This window comes from Solanum stenotomum, chromosome 9, assembly GCF_019186545.1.
Source record: "Solanum stenotomum isolate F172 chromosome 9, ASM1918654v1, whole genome shotgun sequence".
NCBI lineage: Eukaryota > Viridiplantae > Streptophyta > Magnoliopsida > Solanales > Solanaceae > Solanum > Solanum stenotomum.
Window position 1 is genome coordinate 51,192,156 of NC_064290.1, and position 16,730 is coordinate 51,208,885.

Consider the following 16,730-nt stretch of genomic DNA (forward strand, 5'->3'; position numbering starts at 1 on the left):
AGAATGTATGCAGACTTTACCACTGCCTCGTGGAGGTAGAGAGGTTGTTTCCGAAAGACCCTCGGCTCAAATGCCACAATTCCAGATACCAAGAAGAAAATAGCACGTCACAAGGAAACAGTGAGAAGTCTACCAAAAGGGAAGAATACGCAGGGTAAATATCCAGAAAAATCTAAACATGGATACCTAGCTAACTTGCTCGCGTTCGTGCGATCATGAATAACCTCATTAAATTAACAAATGATCATTCTCAACAATTTGAAAAGGTAAATTCTTGTAAAAACTAAAGATACTAAGAACATTAACATAAATCAGATGATTTGGCTAATGAAATAATCAATCTTACTTCTTTTTTGTGTAGACACGAAAAAGTACAAAATATCCAATTACAATGGCATAGATTACACTTGTTATTAAAGCACCTCATACGTACAAAAACCAACAATAAGTTTAAATGACCAACAGGACATGCATAGCAGACAAAAATAAGTTGAAGCAAGACAAAATGGAACGACACTTTTCATAAGAATTCACATAAGCAATAGGTTAAATATCGGAGAAATGGTCCCAGAAGTACCTTGTATGTGTATACTCGTTACAAACAGTTCATAAGGCGAGATAAAATATCATTGTATTTGTATATCTGAAGTAGAAGCTAGTCTGGGAAAACAGTGACATCTTTGCGTTAACATAGTAATATTCTGAGTACAATTGTAAAATGGCATGGCTGAGAAAAATGAAATAAACCGCCGTTACAAGATTTAGATACAAAAGTTACCCATTTGAGGCCAAATTCTCATCATCCTTCAATATTGATTCCTTAGTGTTCCGACAAAATAAAAGAAACAAAATTTCTTGAATAAATCTGCTACAACAACAGGAGAAAGTTTGTCTACAAAATTTCTCCGATAAGACAATTTTAACAGCCATGAAATAGAAACAATAAATGGTCACAACAAATTGAACACACAAAACTAAAAGGTTCGTATCAGTGTTAACTGCTACTAACAATAACAGAGCAAAAGACTGATACCTAAATGAATACTGAAGAACATATTAAGAATTCATACGGTTAAATAATGTACTCCTAGTATGAATACCACCAGAGATGGTTTATTTTCATAGGAGTACAGAAATACATCAACTATGAAAAAGAGAGTATTGGAAGGAAAAAAGTGCTTAGCCAGTGGAACTTGAAAGTATATTAACACAGCAAAAGAAAAAAGGCCTCACTTTTCTTTGAATTTGACAAAAAATATCCAACCAAAGCATACAATTCAAAAACCAACATGATAGTAATGCAAGACCAAAAGCATACAATTCAAGAACCAGCATGATAGTAACGTAAGAAAGTCAGATGGAAAGACCAAACACTTAGTTACCTTATTTCATTTTGAGCTTAAACAGTTACTGTGTGAGACTTTAAATCGAAAAGGATGAAATTGAATGAACCAAAGAATTCAGTGGGCGACAAATTAACAAAAAAATGCAATTTTGATTCTACAATTAACATAAAATCAAGCAGCAAATCGAGAAATAGAACATTAAGAGAACGTTATCAACCAAACATGAGAATCTCAAAAGAGAAAGAGGAAATGTACCTTGGTGGCGAGGAGTATATTGTGAGTGAATCTGTGGAGAAGAAGTATCCTTGTTAAGGAGAGTTTTTCCCTAAAATAAATTCAATGTTACAGCCAAGTTTCTTTCTAGTTACTCTCTACTTCTTTCTACCATACTATATATTCCTCCATTAAAATAAGACAGGTGGCAATAAAAGTAATTTCTACCATACAACTCTTTTCGAGATGAGATAGAGTAAAAAGATGTAGAGAGGGTGTCCTTGAAACGAAAGAAGAAGGGGAAAAGTGGAGATGTTGGGCATTAATTAGAGAAAGAGGTGTAACCAGAATAGTAGAAAAGTCGAGAGAAAAAGAAACAGAAAATACAGGAAAAAAGATAAATAGGATTTACAGACAATGAGATGTGCCACTCACTGGCTTAATGTCTTCCATTTATATATATGTTTCAAGAAAAAGATAACTTATTTGAGTTAAAATGTACTGCTAAAGAAAATCAATGGAGAGAAAGCCAACTATCTCAAGTCATCAGACATGTTATAAAGGCACAACCTGACGAACATAGTGAATACTATAACCTAAATCCTCAGAATCTAATACAGGAGATATTATCTCTGTCAAGCTATTGAAGAATTGCTAAACAATGGAAACAAGCAATACAGAAATGCTTCACCATGGTGAATACAAGTGCCTTGAGTATGTAACCCACAAGTTTAATAAATAGGAAATCACAATAACGAAGAACAACAAAAGGAAACTACATTTGAAACAACAGAACAAAAGCCAATTGAGGTGTTCATATTCTCATTCTCTTCTCCACATTACACTAACATTATGCAACTCGCAACGTCTTGCACTAATAAATATAAGGAATAAGCTTGTATCTAACTTTACTTGCATACTCCATATATCTCTCACCAAAGTTCTCTACCATCAAACTTTCCTCTAACTTAGCTTTATTCCCATAGTACACTGAGCAAACAACAGCAATGAAGAGAGCACTCAAAGGCGCCCTAAGAGCAATACAATAAGTAACAAACAAGAGCATGGTTGAAGCATAAATAGGATGGCGAATAAACCGGTACGGACCAAACTGTACGACAGCAGTAGGCACAACCACCTTCTCTGAGTACTTGGCTAAATACAATGTGGAATGATATTGCATAAACAATGTCATCACAATCAAACCCCAAATACCCAAATTGCTCCATCCACCAGGGATAAGATGCAGCTCTGGGCCTTCAAACGCTGCAAGCCAATGACCAACCATAACTCCAACACAAAACAACAGCTTCTGCCAATCGGGTAGGCTGATATCCCATCTGGGGTCATGCTCTCTTGGATTGTAATCACCATACAAACGTTTTCGAATACTCACATTCAAGAAAAAGAAATAATGGTACACCAAAAAGAACACAACAGGCCAGCCTTCAAGAAAACCATTGAAATGTGCTGGTGGGACAAGTGTAAGCCAAGTGAAAGCTGAAGTAACAACTGCAAATTGCTCAAATACATTTGCATCCCCACGTAAATGCTTGTTTAAGCAATAAAGACTGTAACTTGCAAGACTTATGGCCACCAACCATGGCCAATATAACCATGTCATACTAAAATACATCCAAAAGAATGGATTCACAAGTACATTCATCGTCCATTTGGACGCAGCAATAGCAACAGAAAACAACAAACCCCACTTCAACACTTTAAACGGAGTCAATTGGGAAAAACCCATCTTCACTGACTCCAAAGATAACCCCTTTATGCTTTCAAATACCCTTTTTGGACCATCTGTTTCTGTTGCATTTGAATATGGACCCGAACACTGAACTGGCAGTAACAACGATCGAAACCCACCAATATATGGCCGTACAGGAGAAGAATTGACATCACGGATGGAAATTGATAAGGAACTACGCAAGTGGGATTTGGGTATTCCAAGATTTAACTTGCTCACCAACTGTTTGTGGAAAGGTCTGTAAGAAAAAGTGTGTTGTTTTGATACATTCCCGCCGACGAACGAGGAAGGTAGCTTTGAACAGACCAGAATTGGCGATGCTTCCATTGATATTAGTAGCAGAAATTTTCGATTGAAGAAAACTGGATCAGCTCATTAGAGCGTTTAGTAAGCTTCTTCTCCTACCTGAAAATTGGTCAGTTTTATTACCTTCAAGTTCTTTATCGTACCGGATAGTTCACGCTTGGTCTTTTTTTATCATCGGTATTCTTATATTTTTTCCCGGCGAAGCGACGGTGACGGTGACGGTGACGGTGACGGTGACGGCGCCGGCGTCGAGCAAAATGTATGTGTTTTTTTTCTGGGCGTGAAGGGATAATAACAGATTTGCCCTCTAATTGGGTTTTCATATAATTGGGCCTGCTCATATTCAAATGATGGCCCAATGTAAAGAACAACTTGCACAAATAGCCGCTTGAAGCACCATCGTTTAAATAATAACCAAATTTTAAGTATTTAATACTTAGCTGCTTTAGAATCAATTTCAAACTTAAAGGAACTAAAGTTGAAAATCTCGATTTGAAATTTGAAACTTAAAAGTAGGGGATTGTCAAGCCTAACTTCAGACTCACATGTCTGAAGTCAATAATGTCGCATTGGGAATTCAAATCGAAAATAAAGAATAAACGTTTGAGTTAAACTTTATTTCTATTACTTTTTGAAATAGAGGTTATAGTTTGTCCTCTGTTTTTTTCATATTTACCAAACACGTACAAATAACTATGTAATAGAAGTACAAAGCGAGACTAAAAATAAAACATCAAAAAGTAATAAGGTTGATACATGATAACGAAAGTTAAAGACAATTTAGTCATTGACAAAAAGTTTTACAAAGCAACTACAGTAACTTTTTAGATCAATCATATTATTCCATTTTAATTAAAATGACCAATTTGCCGTTGAAATCATAACTAAGCATGTTAATGTGCTACCTGCTTTACCAACAAGGATTGTGGTGGAGTGGTAAATACTTCTTCATCCTTAATCAAGATGTCTCGAGTTCAAGCCCTCTTGGGTACGGAGTCGCCTTTGTTAGGGAGCGTTTTACCCCCAATGTGTGGGACTTCTCGGATTTATGGAATAAGTAAGGCAAATTCTAATTTTATAGTTTTATTTTAAAAATTCTCGAGACAGGTAATATAACTTTAAAAGAGTCCAAGTCAAACGTGTGCATCATACAACAATTTTTTTTACTTGGACTAATAAAATGGTGTTAGCTACACTTTGGAAAGGTTGAGTGTGTATAAAGTTGGATGACATTTGTTTTCTATACACATTTATTATGTACCCATTTTGCAATCAAAATGTATCAAATCTCCAATTGGTAATTTGGTATGGCACATTATAGTTTCCTTCATACCTAACACACCCCATATGTATTTGTGTAAAAATGCATAATGCAGTCTACATAATATGAAAAGCAACAGTTCTACAATGTTGGATTAAGGATAGTATACAGACGTGAAGCTTGTACCCACTGACGGAGGATAGGTCGACGAGAAGGACGAGAGGGGTGCATATTACATCTCAGGTGAATCTCACGTCAAAATTGGAGAGAAGTGAAGATGACACAAGGTTACATGTACACACATTTTTTTTCATCTCGATAATCACATAGTCCGAGGAACAAATATGCAACGTCTGTTGGGCCAAAACGAACAATACATGCAATGGGATTTGGTCGTGACGGAGTTGGCAAAGCCTTAAGAAAAGAAAGAAAAAAAAAAGAAAGTCGTCCTGCCCTTGTTCTAATTGGCACTTTTCTCTATTTTCAACAGATTGTTAAACCTGTCATCCTGGCAAGTGCAAGGAAAAATTACAGAACATCAAAACTCAAACTGTGGAACTTCATAGCTCCGTTTACGAAGAGATTTATTCACGAGAACGGAACAACTGTAACCGAATTGATTAATCGAGGGAAAAATAAATACAAAATCACCCTTAGGATCTTTGAATTTGACAAGAAATATTAGGGAAGAATGAGCTTTACTACCTAGCATATTGCAGTCATGTTATAGCAAACGTATGTTTACTTTTCTTCTCTCTAGAAACTTTTCTCTGACCTCTGTCTAAATTCAACGTAAACATTTGGGTGGGCAACGGCTAGCTAGCCACCCCACCACCGCCGGAGAATGNAATATTGCAGTCATGTTGTACACAGCTCTATTCACATACCTCAGTAGGACTAATTTTAGAACGTCGATGTAGTCTCTAAATGATTTTAACCCCGCGAGGTAATTTCACTCTTAATCTTTTCCACTTGCTCTTAGCCAAGGATGGATGCAAGCTGAGCACATGCTCTGGCATGAAATCATGCCTTGTAATTATCCCCACAACAGGTATCCTCTGCAGACAAGAGACAAGAACCATTTATCAGGAAAACAAATGGAATATAATCAACATGGTAGATGAAATAGGGAGAGCAAAAGAAAATTTAACTGTGAGGGAACGGTTCATACTTAATCACCATCAGTGGATGATGAGAATGTTGATCGGTTGATGCAACCAGGAAGATATTCAAAATGTAAAAATAAACAAGACAACGGGAAATCAAAAATCACAAGGCTGATTCAGAAGAATTTAACTCTTACAGAGAGGTATTGATCATTGAACCTATTCGATTGTCTATAAAAAAAAATAATGGACAATTTATTTCACATCAAATACCTAAAAAGAACGAGATTTTGGTGAAAGATTTCATGAATGAATGAATATTAAAAATTAGCGAGGTCATACACAAATGCACTGAAACATGCATGCAGAAAGCTGGGTAATCTATCCTTCAGGTTATGTTAATGTATCTTTTATCAACTGTTAAATTACTTTTAGGGATAAGATACAGCATCTAAGTATATCATTGAAAAAGAATTTTAAACAGAAAAGATGAGGAAACAGTTCTTACCCCAGAAACCTTGGGTATTACCAGAAGGTGCCTTAAACCAACTTCTCGGAAGAGCATCAGAGCCTTCGCCAAGGACATAGTCTCTACAACAGTGAAAGGCGAAGTGTTACAAAAAGGATGCAGATCTATAAACATATCCATCTCTTCATCTGTCAGTTGTATATCTTCCACTCTGTCTCCATGGTCTAAACCTTTCTTTGCAAAATCATCAGCTGAAAACTGCTCAAAAGCGTCAACTCCAGCAGGTACAGGATTTTGAAGAAATGCTTTCTTCTTTAGCAATGTAACCAGATGTGCACGGAGTACCAAACCAAATAGAACTGGTGCTGCGGAATGCGGGGGCTCATCCACCACTGGAAAGCCATTATGCCCGGTGGTTTTGAGAACATGAACTATGTTACCAACTTTCTCAATGCCATTAAAGAACTGGAGTGGACCTGTGACCACATCACTCACTGATAGTTGTCTTAAGTAAGGTTCAGCATGACGTTCCAAGTAAGGGAAACCCTTCGCCCTCATTATGAGGTCATATATATTCCCATTAAATGCATCAGCTACAGTTTTGGAGATAAGAAGAACTAGCATCATTAGAGGTAGCAAGAGGAGGTCATTAGTCAATTCTAGGATAATGACGCATAAGGAAACTGTCATTCTCATAGAACCCCCAAGAAAGGAAGCTGAACCTAAAACAGCAAATAGGCCATGGTTAAGAGTTGAGCGCGAACCAAACATCATCCCAATAAAACGACCATAAGCCGCACCTGTCACAATGACAGGCACAAAGAGACCTGCAGGTGCGACTATCCCATAACTAAAGATGCTCAGGAAAAAACAGGTGATAAAGAAAATCAGCATTGAGAAAGGGTGAAACTCGGCATCAGTGTTCTTGCTGAAAAGGTTCTTGATGGCATCATCATTCGTGTTAAAAAATAAACTGGCAAGATCATTGTAGTGACCTGGAGGACACTGAAACTTCTTATAGTTACCATTCCGTCCAATTGTGGGGCAAGGTTCTGATGTATCTGAAGGGCAAGGGCGGCAAGGTGCCAACCATGGTAATCCAAAAAGAAGACAAGATGTAAAAATGGAGACTGTAAGAGCCAGAACTATTTTGTAAGCAGCTCTTCTCCTAAAAAGAAAATGAAAAAGAAGCCACATAAAAACATTAACTTTATCATGCCGTGAAAAGGAAAGGAATATATGAAAATCTAAAAGCCAAAGTGAGATCATACTCGTTAATTCTGTTATAAATCCGCAGAACCTTATCCTGTAAAAAGTTGTACAAACTTGCCCATATGCCTCCAATAACTGCTAGCAAAAGAACAGGAGGCACATCCCAGATCTGATATGCAACGTTAGCTGACATGACATCGAACATTATGAGACCTCCTTTACCAAAGAGTCCACATTTCCCACTCAAGCAAACATCAATCAAAGCACGAAGGACAATTGCAACCACAGCCGTAGTAAAAAAGGCTCTCCACAATAGAGCACTTCTCCACCTGCAATACAAAGGAAGTGCGTACAATGTCAAAAAACAGAAAGGAAAACTACAGCATCCTTTTTAATCACACCAAACAAATCCATATTTCAGTATACATCACATCAATCTACTACCGTATGTGCGATATATAAGAGATGAGAGACCTGATAAAGGAAACTTTCAAATTGTTTAATCTCCAAAAGCTGACTTGGCATAGCCATCTATCCCATGGGAAGAAAACCTTACTCACTTAAGTCCACACATAACTACTTATGAATAAATGTTCCTTTGATAGACCATTCCTTTACCATTTAGACACCCATTAAGACTCAACTTTACAGGAAGTTCACGTCCAGCAAAATCAGCTCAGGCAAAACTATCTCCTCTTAAGTATGTTGAACGAAATACGATTCAAGAAAATCAAAAGCGAGTTTGGACCATCCCCATTGCCTAATCGTCTTTCAGAGATCATTGATAGTGTCTCCACTTGGGAGCTGAATATAAAAATATCACAACTTATGGTCAAAATACATTAATGATTAAACGACAGCATCAATCACTTCAACAATATGCTTTTGGCCTTGGATTTAAGGCAACACTTGCTAACAAATATCTAAAGCCACAGAAGATGTTAAAAAAAAACATGAAACTAAATATCAAAAAAATTGAGAAAGATAAAATTAAATATAAATAAAAGGAGCATATTTCAAGTACCGGAAGAAACTTTCAATTATTTTGAACAATGAAAAAAGCCTCAAAAATTCAATTAATATGGAAAAGAGGGAGTAATAATTAAAGCTTCTCTCTCTCTCATAATCTTCATTCATCAACAGTCAACATATAGGCTATCTTGCAAGACCAAATCCTCTCCCAAGAGCCAACCTGACAATTCAGTAGTCCATGCACCACATTTTTTGTTGGACTACAATAACTGCTTTAGATATTCCATCCTTTAAAGACAAATTATAACTTACAAGAGGAAGTGCAAAGCCACCAATTATAAGGCAATCCAAAAAGTCCCTGTTGGACAGTGAAGTCAATTTCAATATCAATGTTGTGCGTAATGTGCGGGCATACTAGAAGGGATAGGTTTAGGAATGAAGTTACACAGGACAAGGTGGAAGTGGCCTCCTTGGCAGACAAGATAAGGAAAGCGAGGTTGAGGTGGTTCGGGCATGTGAAGAGGAGGTGCACAAAAGAACCAGTAAGATGGTGTGAGAGTTTGGCTATAGCAGGTTTTAGGAGAGGTAGAGGTAGGCCTAGGAAATAATGGGAGGAGGTGATTAGAAAGGGTATATCACACCTTCACCTTGTTGAGGACATGACCGTATATAGGAAAGTACGGAGGTCATGGATTAGGGTAGAAATGTAGTAGGTGGCTGAGTGTTATGGTACTTTTACATGGCAGAGGCAGGGGTCTAGTCTCCTCGTCTCATCTTCTCCTTAATAAGTAATCTTATGTATTCACTTAGTATCTTATTCTCTATTTTTACTACTACCTGTTGCTTCATTTGCTTTGTTTATCTTGCTATTTTTACAATCGTTATTTCCTTCAATTTTGCTCTGAGTACACTTCCTTTGAGCCAAGGGTCTATCGGAAACAACCTCTCTACCCCACAATAGTAGGGGTAAGGTTTGCGTACATCTTACCCTCCCTAGACCCAACTCATGGGAATACAATTGGTATGTTGTTGTTGAGTTGTGCATAGTATCAACCATCTGAGAGAGAATATCTACTATCATCTTACTAACACAGATATAGCGATAAGGGCTATTATCTTCCGAAAACCTGTTTGTTTACCAAGAATCAGCCTAAAGCATGTTCATTTGTTTTAGATATACCAAGATGCCATTTCTTCGAGAGCAAACAACAGACCGCCAACAGGAGCTCGGAAAGCAGCAGCCATCCCAGCAGCTGATCCACATGTTACAAGATCTCGTCGATCTCTATCGTTTTTAAAATACTTCAGCCATTTCCAAGTTAATCCATACTTCTGTGACCCGCCTTGACCTATTAGTGCTGCAATGCAAGCACCAGTATGAACCATGGGGCCTGCTTTTCCGATTACCAGAGATCCTGATACTGCAGAAATGCTGCCAACAATCTGTTCATTAAAGTTTCAAGTAAGGCTCTTACTCTAACATGTTGCACTAGGCCTTCGAAACAGAGAAATAGAGGAAAGACAGACACAAAATATGATGCAACGACAACATACCGAATATATTCCCACAAGTAGGGTCTAGGAAGGGTAGAGTGTAAACCAAACCTTACCTCTACCTAGGGAAAAAAAGAGACAAAACTCAAAAAATGTTTTATCAACTATTCACAGACGTGAGATAAGATGATCATAAACACTATGGAAGATTCAAATATCCATGCACAAACTGTAGACAAGCCCATGGTTAAATTGAAAAGGAAGTATCTTCTATAGGAAACAAATAGTTAATTGATTGATTTTGCAGATTTAAAAGCTCATAATTCATAACTTCACCACAACCCCAGGTAGAACACCTCCCAAATGTTATGAACAGTTTAAAACAGCACTGTTAGCTGCAGTTTAAGTCTGTTCTGGACTACGAATGGACAAGATTTCTAGACAACTTTTAGAAGTTAGTTGAAACTAAAGTTAGAAGAACCAAATGTTTTGACATGGAACAAATATAAGAGCTTATGTCAGAGGTTGGAGATCAAGCTGCTTCCAAGCATTGTCTAGTGAGCATTTATGAAGCACTAGGATGAGGAGGAAAAAATGTATGTATCACTAGGTTAAGCATGCACAGGATTCTCTTTCAAATAACAAACAGGTCTAGCTTCACTTGATATCTTGGAAATAACAGTAAAGCCTGAGTGTTTCTTAGGGAGCTCTAGATTTTTCACATTTTAAAGGTGCTTTGTGTCCAAACCAGTTGATCTATAATCTGAACCTCGTAACTCGTAAGAACTTCAAGCTTATCCAAAATCATTTAAGAGCGTCCAACAACAACATACCCAATGTAGTCCCACAAAGTGGGGTCTAGGGAGGATAGAGTGTATCCAGACCTTACCCCTACCTCAAGGAGGTTCCATAAACCAGAATCTGCCTCACCTTATAAAATGAAAATAAAAGTAACCCCCTACCCCCACCCCCCAAAAAAAAGAAATCCTCTATGAGCTCACTTATGTAGTATGAAAGGCAATCCACATATCACATTAATTGATCAACCACGCAATTACATAATCCTTAATTCATGCAATCGTTCCCAAACACATAAATACACCACCAACACTAGAACTGAACATTAGTAAATAACATGTAAAGTTGGGATAACGAAAAAAAAAGGCATCTATATGAAAAGGCAATTCAAGGTCACGTTACCTTGACAAACAGAGTCCGCAGAGAAAATATTGCTGGTGCATCTACGCCATTCAAGTAAGCCTTAACTTCAGGTATACCTGAACCAGCAGCCTCTGGTGCGATAAAAGCCGTAATTAGACCCGCAAATAATGTCAGTCCGAAATTGGAAGAAGCAAATACAAGAAAAGCCGTTGTATACCTGTTGCATTATATCAAGAGTCATTCACCTCAAAAACATATTTATACAAGTACATGGAGTACTTTCTATTTATTAATACAAAAGAAATCATAGTATTCCACTCCACAAATTTAGAACACAGAACAGGGTTATTTCCATATTCCACAGTTCAGTTACCCTCAGAAACATATGCATAACATATACATGTATTTATATGACCATAAAATTCCAGTCAATAACCTCAAAAATAACATTTAATATCAGGAATCAGGATTGCACAAACAATTGATTATATCTTTTAACTAAAAGAACTTCAAACAAAAATTAGATGAAATAGCAGCAGATATCAGTTTGTATTATTTAGTTCAAGTAACTTCAACACAACAATCGAAGTCGTAGGAGGGTATTATACATCAAATCTAAAAATGAAAGAGAAGTGTATACCTTCTCGCACGCATCAGATCAGAAGTCACCACAAATTTCATTCCAGCAATGTTCTCAACAGCAAGATTGTTACAGAAACCAACAAGGCCAACAAGCAATCCAATGAAAAAGCACATCATCCATTTCATGGATACGTACTGCAATATTTGAATCTTCTCTCCACGCCTCCAATCTTGCTTGAAATAATCATTCTCCATGATTCTTCAACCAGGCAAACACCATTATTAGGCTTCTTTTATTTGCCAATCTAATCAGAGAAAGGGAAAGAACAAGGAAACATTTTCCAACCAAAAATATACCGAACTCAAAACCAAAATCTCCTTCCAGGAACTTCAAAACTAGAAAGAAAAAGGAATTGTACACACTCTTTATCATGTTTAACTCCAAGCTTCCAAGCATATCTTTCTACCTTTCCGGGGTTTTTTTCACCCAACAATACTTTAATGTAAACACTCTCATATATTTGCTCGAATACAATAATCATCAAAAGTATCAAAATTCTGATCTAATTTTTCCTACTAGCCTCGGACTTACCAAAGAATATGGATGAGTCTTCAGCTAATTCATGGACTTATCAGGTAAATACTGATTTTTTTTCTCTATTTTGTGAAATCTCTTAGTGTTCTTTCCTATCTCCCATATTCTCTTAGTGAAATCTCTTACGAAGCACCAGATGATTACTTAAATCCCGAGATTTTCTAAGCACAAAACTCTCTACCCCTAAAAAATCGATAGACACAGTAGAATAACCATTATCATGAATTATATGCTTCTGTATAGAAACAGTTGAATTCTCTCTCAGAGCATCAAAAAAATTCCATTTCTAAGACCAAATAATGAAGGACTTCATCTTCATACCGAACTCCGTTACTATTAATTTACTGCAAATTAAACAATACATTACAACGTATACACAAATAATAGGAACAGAGAAAAGGAGAGACGTACTCGTAGTCGAGGCTTTCAATAGGGGAGACACTAGAGCCGACGATAGCGACCTGAGAAGTGTTGTTCGATGTTGATCGAGAGAGGCTGTTAAGCAGTGGATGAGTTAGCGACTCCTCGTCTTCCTCCGTCTCCGGCGCCGGCGCCGATGAACCATTGAGAAGAGCTGGAGAGATTAGTACGGACATTGATAGGGGTGGGGGTAGGGGTGGGGAGTTCAAAAGGAGCTGGTTATTTGATGGCAGTTACTACACATTGATGAAGAAGAAGAGGAGGAGTTATAAGGATTGAATATTTGAGTTCCCAAAAAAGATTTAAGATATCTAATTTAAATTTATAATTAAACAATAAAAAAATATATATAAATATAATAAAATAAAATTATTATTTGATGAGAAAAATGAAATATTTTTGTTTGTTAATGATGGTAGGAATGATTTATGGTTGTAGTGATGATAATGGTTGGTGTTAGTGACGAGTAATGGTGGTGGTGATTATTGTGATGGTGGAGGTAGTTGTTGTTGTAGTGACTGGCGTGATGATAGTTATTCTTGGTGATTAAAATGGTGAAATTAGTTGATGTTAGTAGTTGATTGAGTTAATTGTGACGATTGATGATTTGTTGGTGTTAGTTGGCGAAGGTGATAATTATGATGGTTAATATGGATGGTAGTAAGGATATATTGCCCGATAGTGGCTGATAATGGTGGTTATTGGTGATTAAGTTTGTTTGCGTTGATTGTGGTGGACTGGGGGTTGATGATGTGTTGGTGGTAGTTGGCGAAGGTGATGGTTATGATGGATAGTAGAAAGGATATATTGATTGATAGATAAATGACGGTGAACTTGGCGACGTTAACGGTAATGATAGTGATAGTGATAGTGAATTTATTTATAATGATAGAAATGGTAAGTAGTGATCCATAGTGATAGTGGTTGTGATAGCAAATGTAATCGGTGGTTGGCGACACTAATAGGTGTTGACAATTGTGGTTGTAATTGTAAACACGGATATGGTTAGTGATAGTGGCAAATGATTGTGGATAGAGTGATGGTCAAAACTATCCATCTAAAAAAAATTCTTAATGATATTATAATTTTCTTCAAAATCCTAATAATTAAAATCTATTTAGATCAAATAAATACTTAAATCTTAAGGTTTAATGACATAAGGTTTTGCACCATTCAAATTTGAATCTTTATTGAGTGCAAATAAATAAGAACTTAATCTTCAATTAACTTAAATATGTGTATTTTGTCCCTTTATATATGTATAATATTTGATTATTTTAAAAATCTATGTTATTTTCGAATATAAAATAAACAATATACATGATACATTTATATTTGAATGATTTCTTATTTGTGCTACATAAAAATAAAAAAAACTCCTACAGAATTATGTGCTACACATTAGGGAAATTTCTTATTTGCATTTTTGTGATAACAAAGACGAAAATTTCCTAAATGGGGAAGTTTCCTTTTAACAACTTGTAAATAAAGTTTTGATTTTGTATTAATTTTACGAATTGAGCATAATTCAGTAGTTTTATAGTTATATTTTGTATTTCTATTTAATATTATTTGATATGTATACTAAGTGTTTGGATTAATACATAATTGAGTAACATCTAAAGTTAAGTTGGTCATTTCCTCTTGTTAATTATCTAATTAAATTAATTGATGAATTTATTAAAATAAAAATGAATTTGGACTAAAGTTTTATTAAACAATAAAGACAAAGGATTAACGACGGATATATGAGACAAGGTTAGTTAATTATTTTTGAAACCGACATTGATTTTGGTACCCCAGTTTATTTCAATTTCTTATGAAAAAATAGAATAATTAGAACTAAATAAAGTTTCTTGATAACTAAAATCCAGTTCAACTTTTATATTTTTACTTATTTATATAAAAAGGGATAAATATATTCTTTAACTTTGTGATTTAGAGGGGATATACTTCCTCTTTAGAAAAAATCATACATGTATATCCTCATCATCCAACAAATAATACATATATATATCATCATCCAATAAATAGTAGTGCATATTTATCCTTTTCGTTAACATACTAAATTTTAAAAATAATAATTTTAAAATTGATTTTTTAATTTAAAAAATGTCATGTGGGTTTCAAAAATTATCTCACACATTTTTTTACCCCTATAGACCCAACCCAACTAAAAAAAATTGATTCCTCTTCTATTCGTATTCTTTTTTTGATTTCACATTCGGTGTTTGGTACTTTTATTGGAGCCCGATTAAATTTGGATTCGCACCAAAAAGTCCCACATTAGGGGATAAAACACTCCCTAACAAAGGCAACTCCGTACCCAAGAGGACTCAAACCTGAGACACTTTAATCAAGGATGAAGAAGTACTTACCATTCCACCACAACCCTTGTTGGTTTTTCTATTCGTATTCTATCCAAATCATTTTATGACTAGGAGAGGAATTAGTTTTTTCTCATTTAGGTTAGGTAGGAGTAAAGAATAAAAAAAAATGTGAGGTAATTTTTTAAAGTTACGTAATATTTTTAAATTTAAAAAATCAGTTTTAGGATTTGGTTTCCTTTTAGTTCAGTAAATATAAATTCGTTAACAAAAAAAGATAAATATGTATCACTTATTAGATGACGAAAATATATATACACTACTTTTTAACAAATACTATATAGTCACTCTAAATTTTATAAATTTTAGGTTAGGTTTTATAAATTTCTTATTCCTTATATCACCATCTATGTTTTCTCAACAACCCCAATGGTCATTTGTAAGATTTTAATTAATACTCATGGTGAAAGAAAGAAGGGCATTACCACTACAAAAATTATATATATTTAGACTAACTACTAAATAGTTTATTATTAAAAGATTATTTTTTAATAATTTCTTTTAGTTTACTATATTTTTATGATAAGAAGTTATGTTTTAATTCTTATCAATGTGATGAGAAAGTTGAGAATCTTTGTTGGAGTACATGTTTTTGAAATGGGCTCCATTATTATAGGAAAAAGCATTTTGAGTGAGTTTATGATAGGTAGGTGATTAGAATATATGAGGACATAATTTTTTCTGAATATCATAAATATTCGTTGCTTCTTATCTCCTCTTCTTTTTCTATTTACAAGTCACTTATTTCGATATTTTTATTAATATTTGAGAAAGAAGTTGACATACTACAAATTGTCATATTCAACCTTTTCGCTAAATAAGATAACTATTACAAAATTGATCAGTCATTAATTTTTATGTTTGTAGCTGGTGAACGAGCTAATGACAATTATCAATTCATTCAATCACCTTAGTCCTTATCCCCACAAACTTGCATGTTTTAGATTAATTTTTCGAGTTTAATGCTAAATTTGAATATTTCACTAATATAGATATCGAATAATTGTGTGAGAATATTGCCTAGTATTTATTATTATTATTGCATGAACCGATGTTAGACAATATCTTACGCAAGTAGCATTCCTAGTCATCATATGAATGATACCTTTTCCAAGTAGAAAAGGCTAATAAACAAATAATTGTGTAAATATCCCAACTATATATTTTATTTTAGTTTTGTATATTAGATGGCCAGCTTGATTATCCACTTGTGACTAATGATCCAATAAGCTCATGGTAAAATTCGTCATTCTCCACTTACAAAATTCATTTTTTTAAAAGAATCTTTTAGAATATTTTGAGGATTTCAATCAAAGATAACTAGCAGATCGAGCTTCAAGTTATCAAAAAATAAAATATTTGTTCTTTTAGAATATTTGATTATTTAATCGAGATAAATAATATATTTTGACATAAAAATCGAGATCAAGTATTTTTTTAAAAAGTATTGTCT

General features: G+C 35.0%; 2 protein-coding genes across 2 annotated transcripts; both read right to left on the reverse strand.

The window, feature by feature from the left end:
• Positions 1-2,339: 2,339 nt before the first annotated feature.
• LOC125875928 (uncharacterized) lies at positions 2,340-3,869 on the reverse strand. Its single transcript, XM_049556995.1, has one exon. It carries the CDS (start codon positions 3,637-3,639, stop codon positions 2,434-2,436), a length of 1,206 nt encoding a protein of 401 aa, XP_049412952.1. The 5' UTR covers positions 3,640-3,869; the 3' UTR covers positions 2,340-2,433.
• Positions 3,870-5,304: 1,435 nt separating this feature from the next.
• Positions 5,305-13,397, reverse strand: LOC125875920 (putative chloride channel-like protein CLC-g). The gene is made up of 8 exons (XM_049556986.1): positions 12,882-13,397; positions 11,934-12,134; positions 11,333-11,510; positions 9,819-10,081; positions 7,726-7,995; positions 6,494-7,622; positions 5,767-5,937; positions 5,305-5,379 (listed from the first exon to the last, which is right to left on the reverse strand). The coding sequence occupies exons 1-7, from the start codon at positions 13,064-13,066 to the stop codon at positions 5,803-5,805; spliced, it is 2,361 nt and encodes a 786-aa protein (XP_049412943.1). The 5' UTR covers positions 13,067-13,397; the 3' UTR covers positions 5,305-5,379; positions 5,767-5,802.
• Between the last annotated feature and the right edge of the window lie 3,333 nt (positions 13,398-16,730).

Excerpts from the sequence above, each read along its gene's own strand:
- LOC125875920 (XM_049556986.1), bottom strand. The coding sequence starts at position 13,066 with ATGTCCGTACTAATCTCTCCAGCTCTTCTCAATGGTTCATCGGCGCCG. Across the intron at positions 7,996-9,818 it reads CTCGAAGAAATGGCATCTTG|GTGGAGAAGTGCTCTATTGT; the intron begins GTATATCTAAAA and ends TTTGTATTGCAG. Across the intron at positions 5,938-6,493 it reads TAATACCCAAGGTTTCTGGG|AGGATACCTGTTGTGGGGAT; the intron begins GTAAGAACTGTT and ends TCTTGTCTGCAG.
- LOC125875928 (XM_049556995.1), bottom strand. The coding sequence starts at position 3,639 with ATGGAAGCATCGCCAATTCTGGTCTGTTCAAAGCTACCTTCCTCGTTC.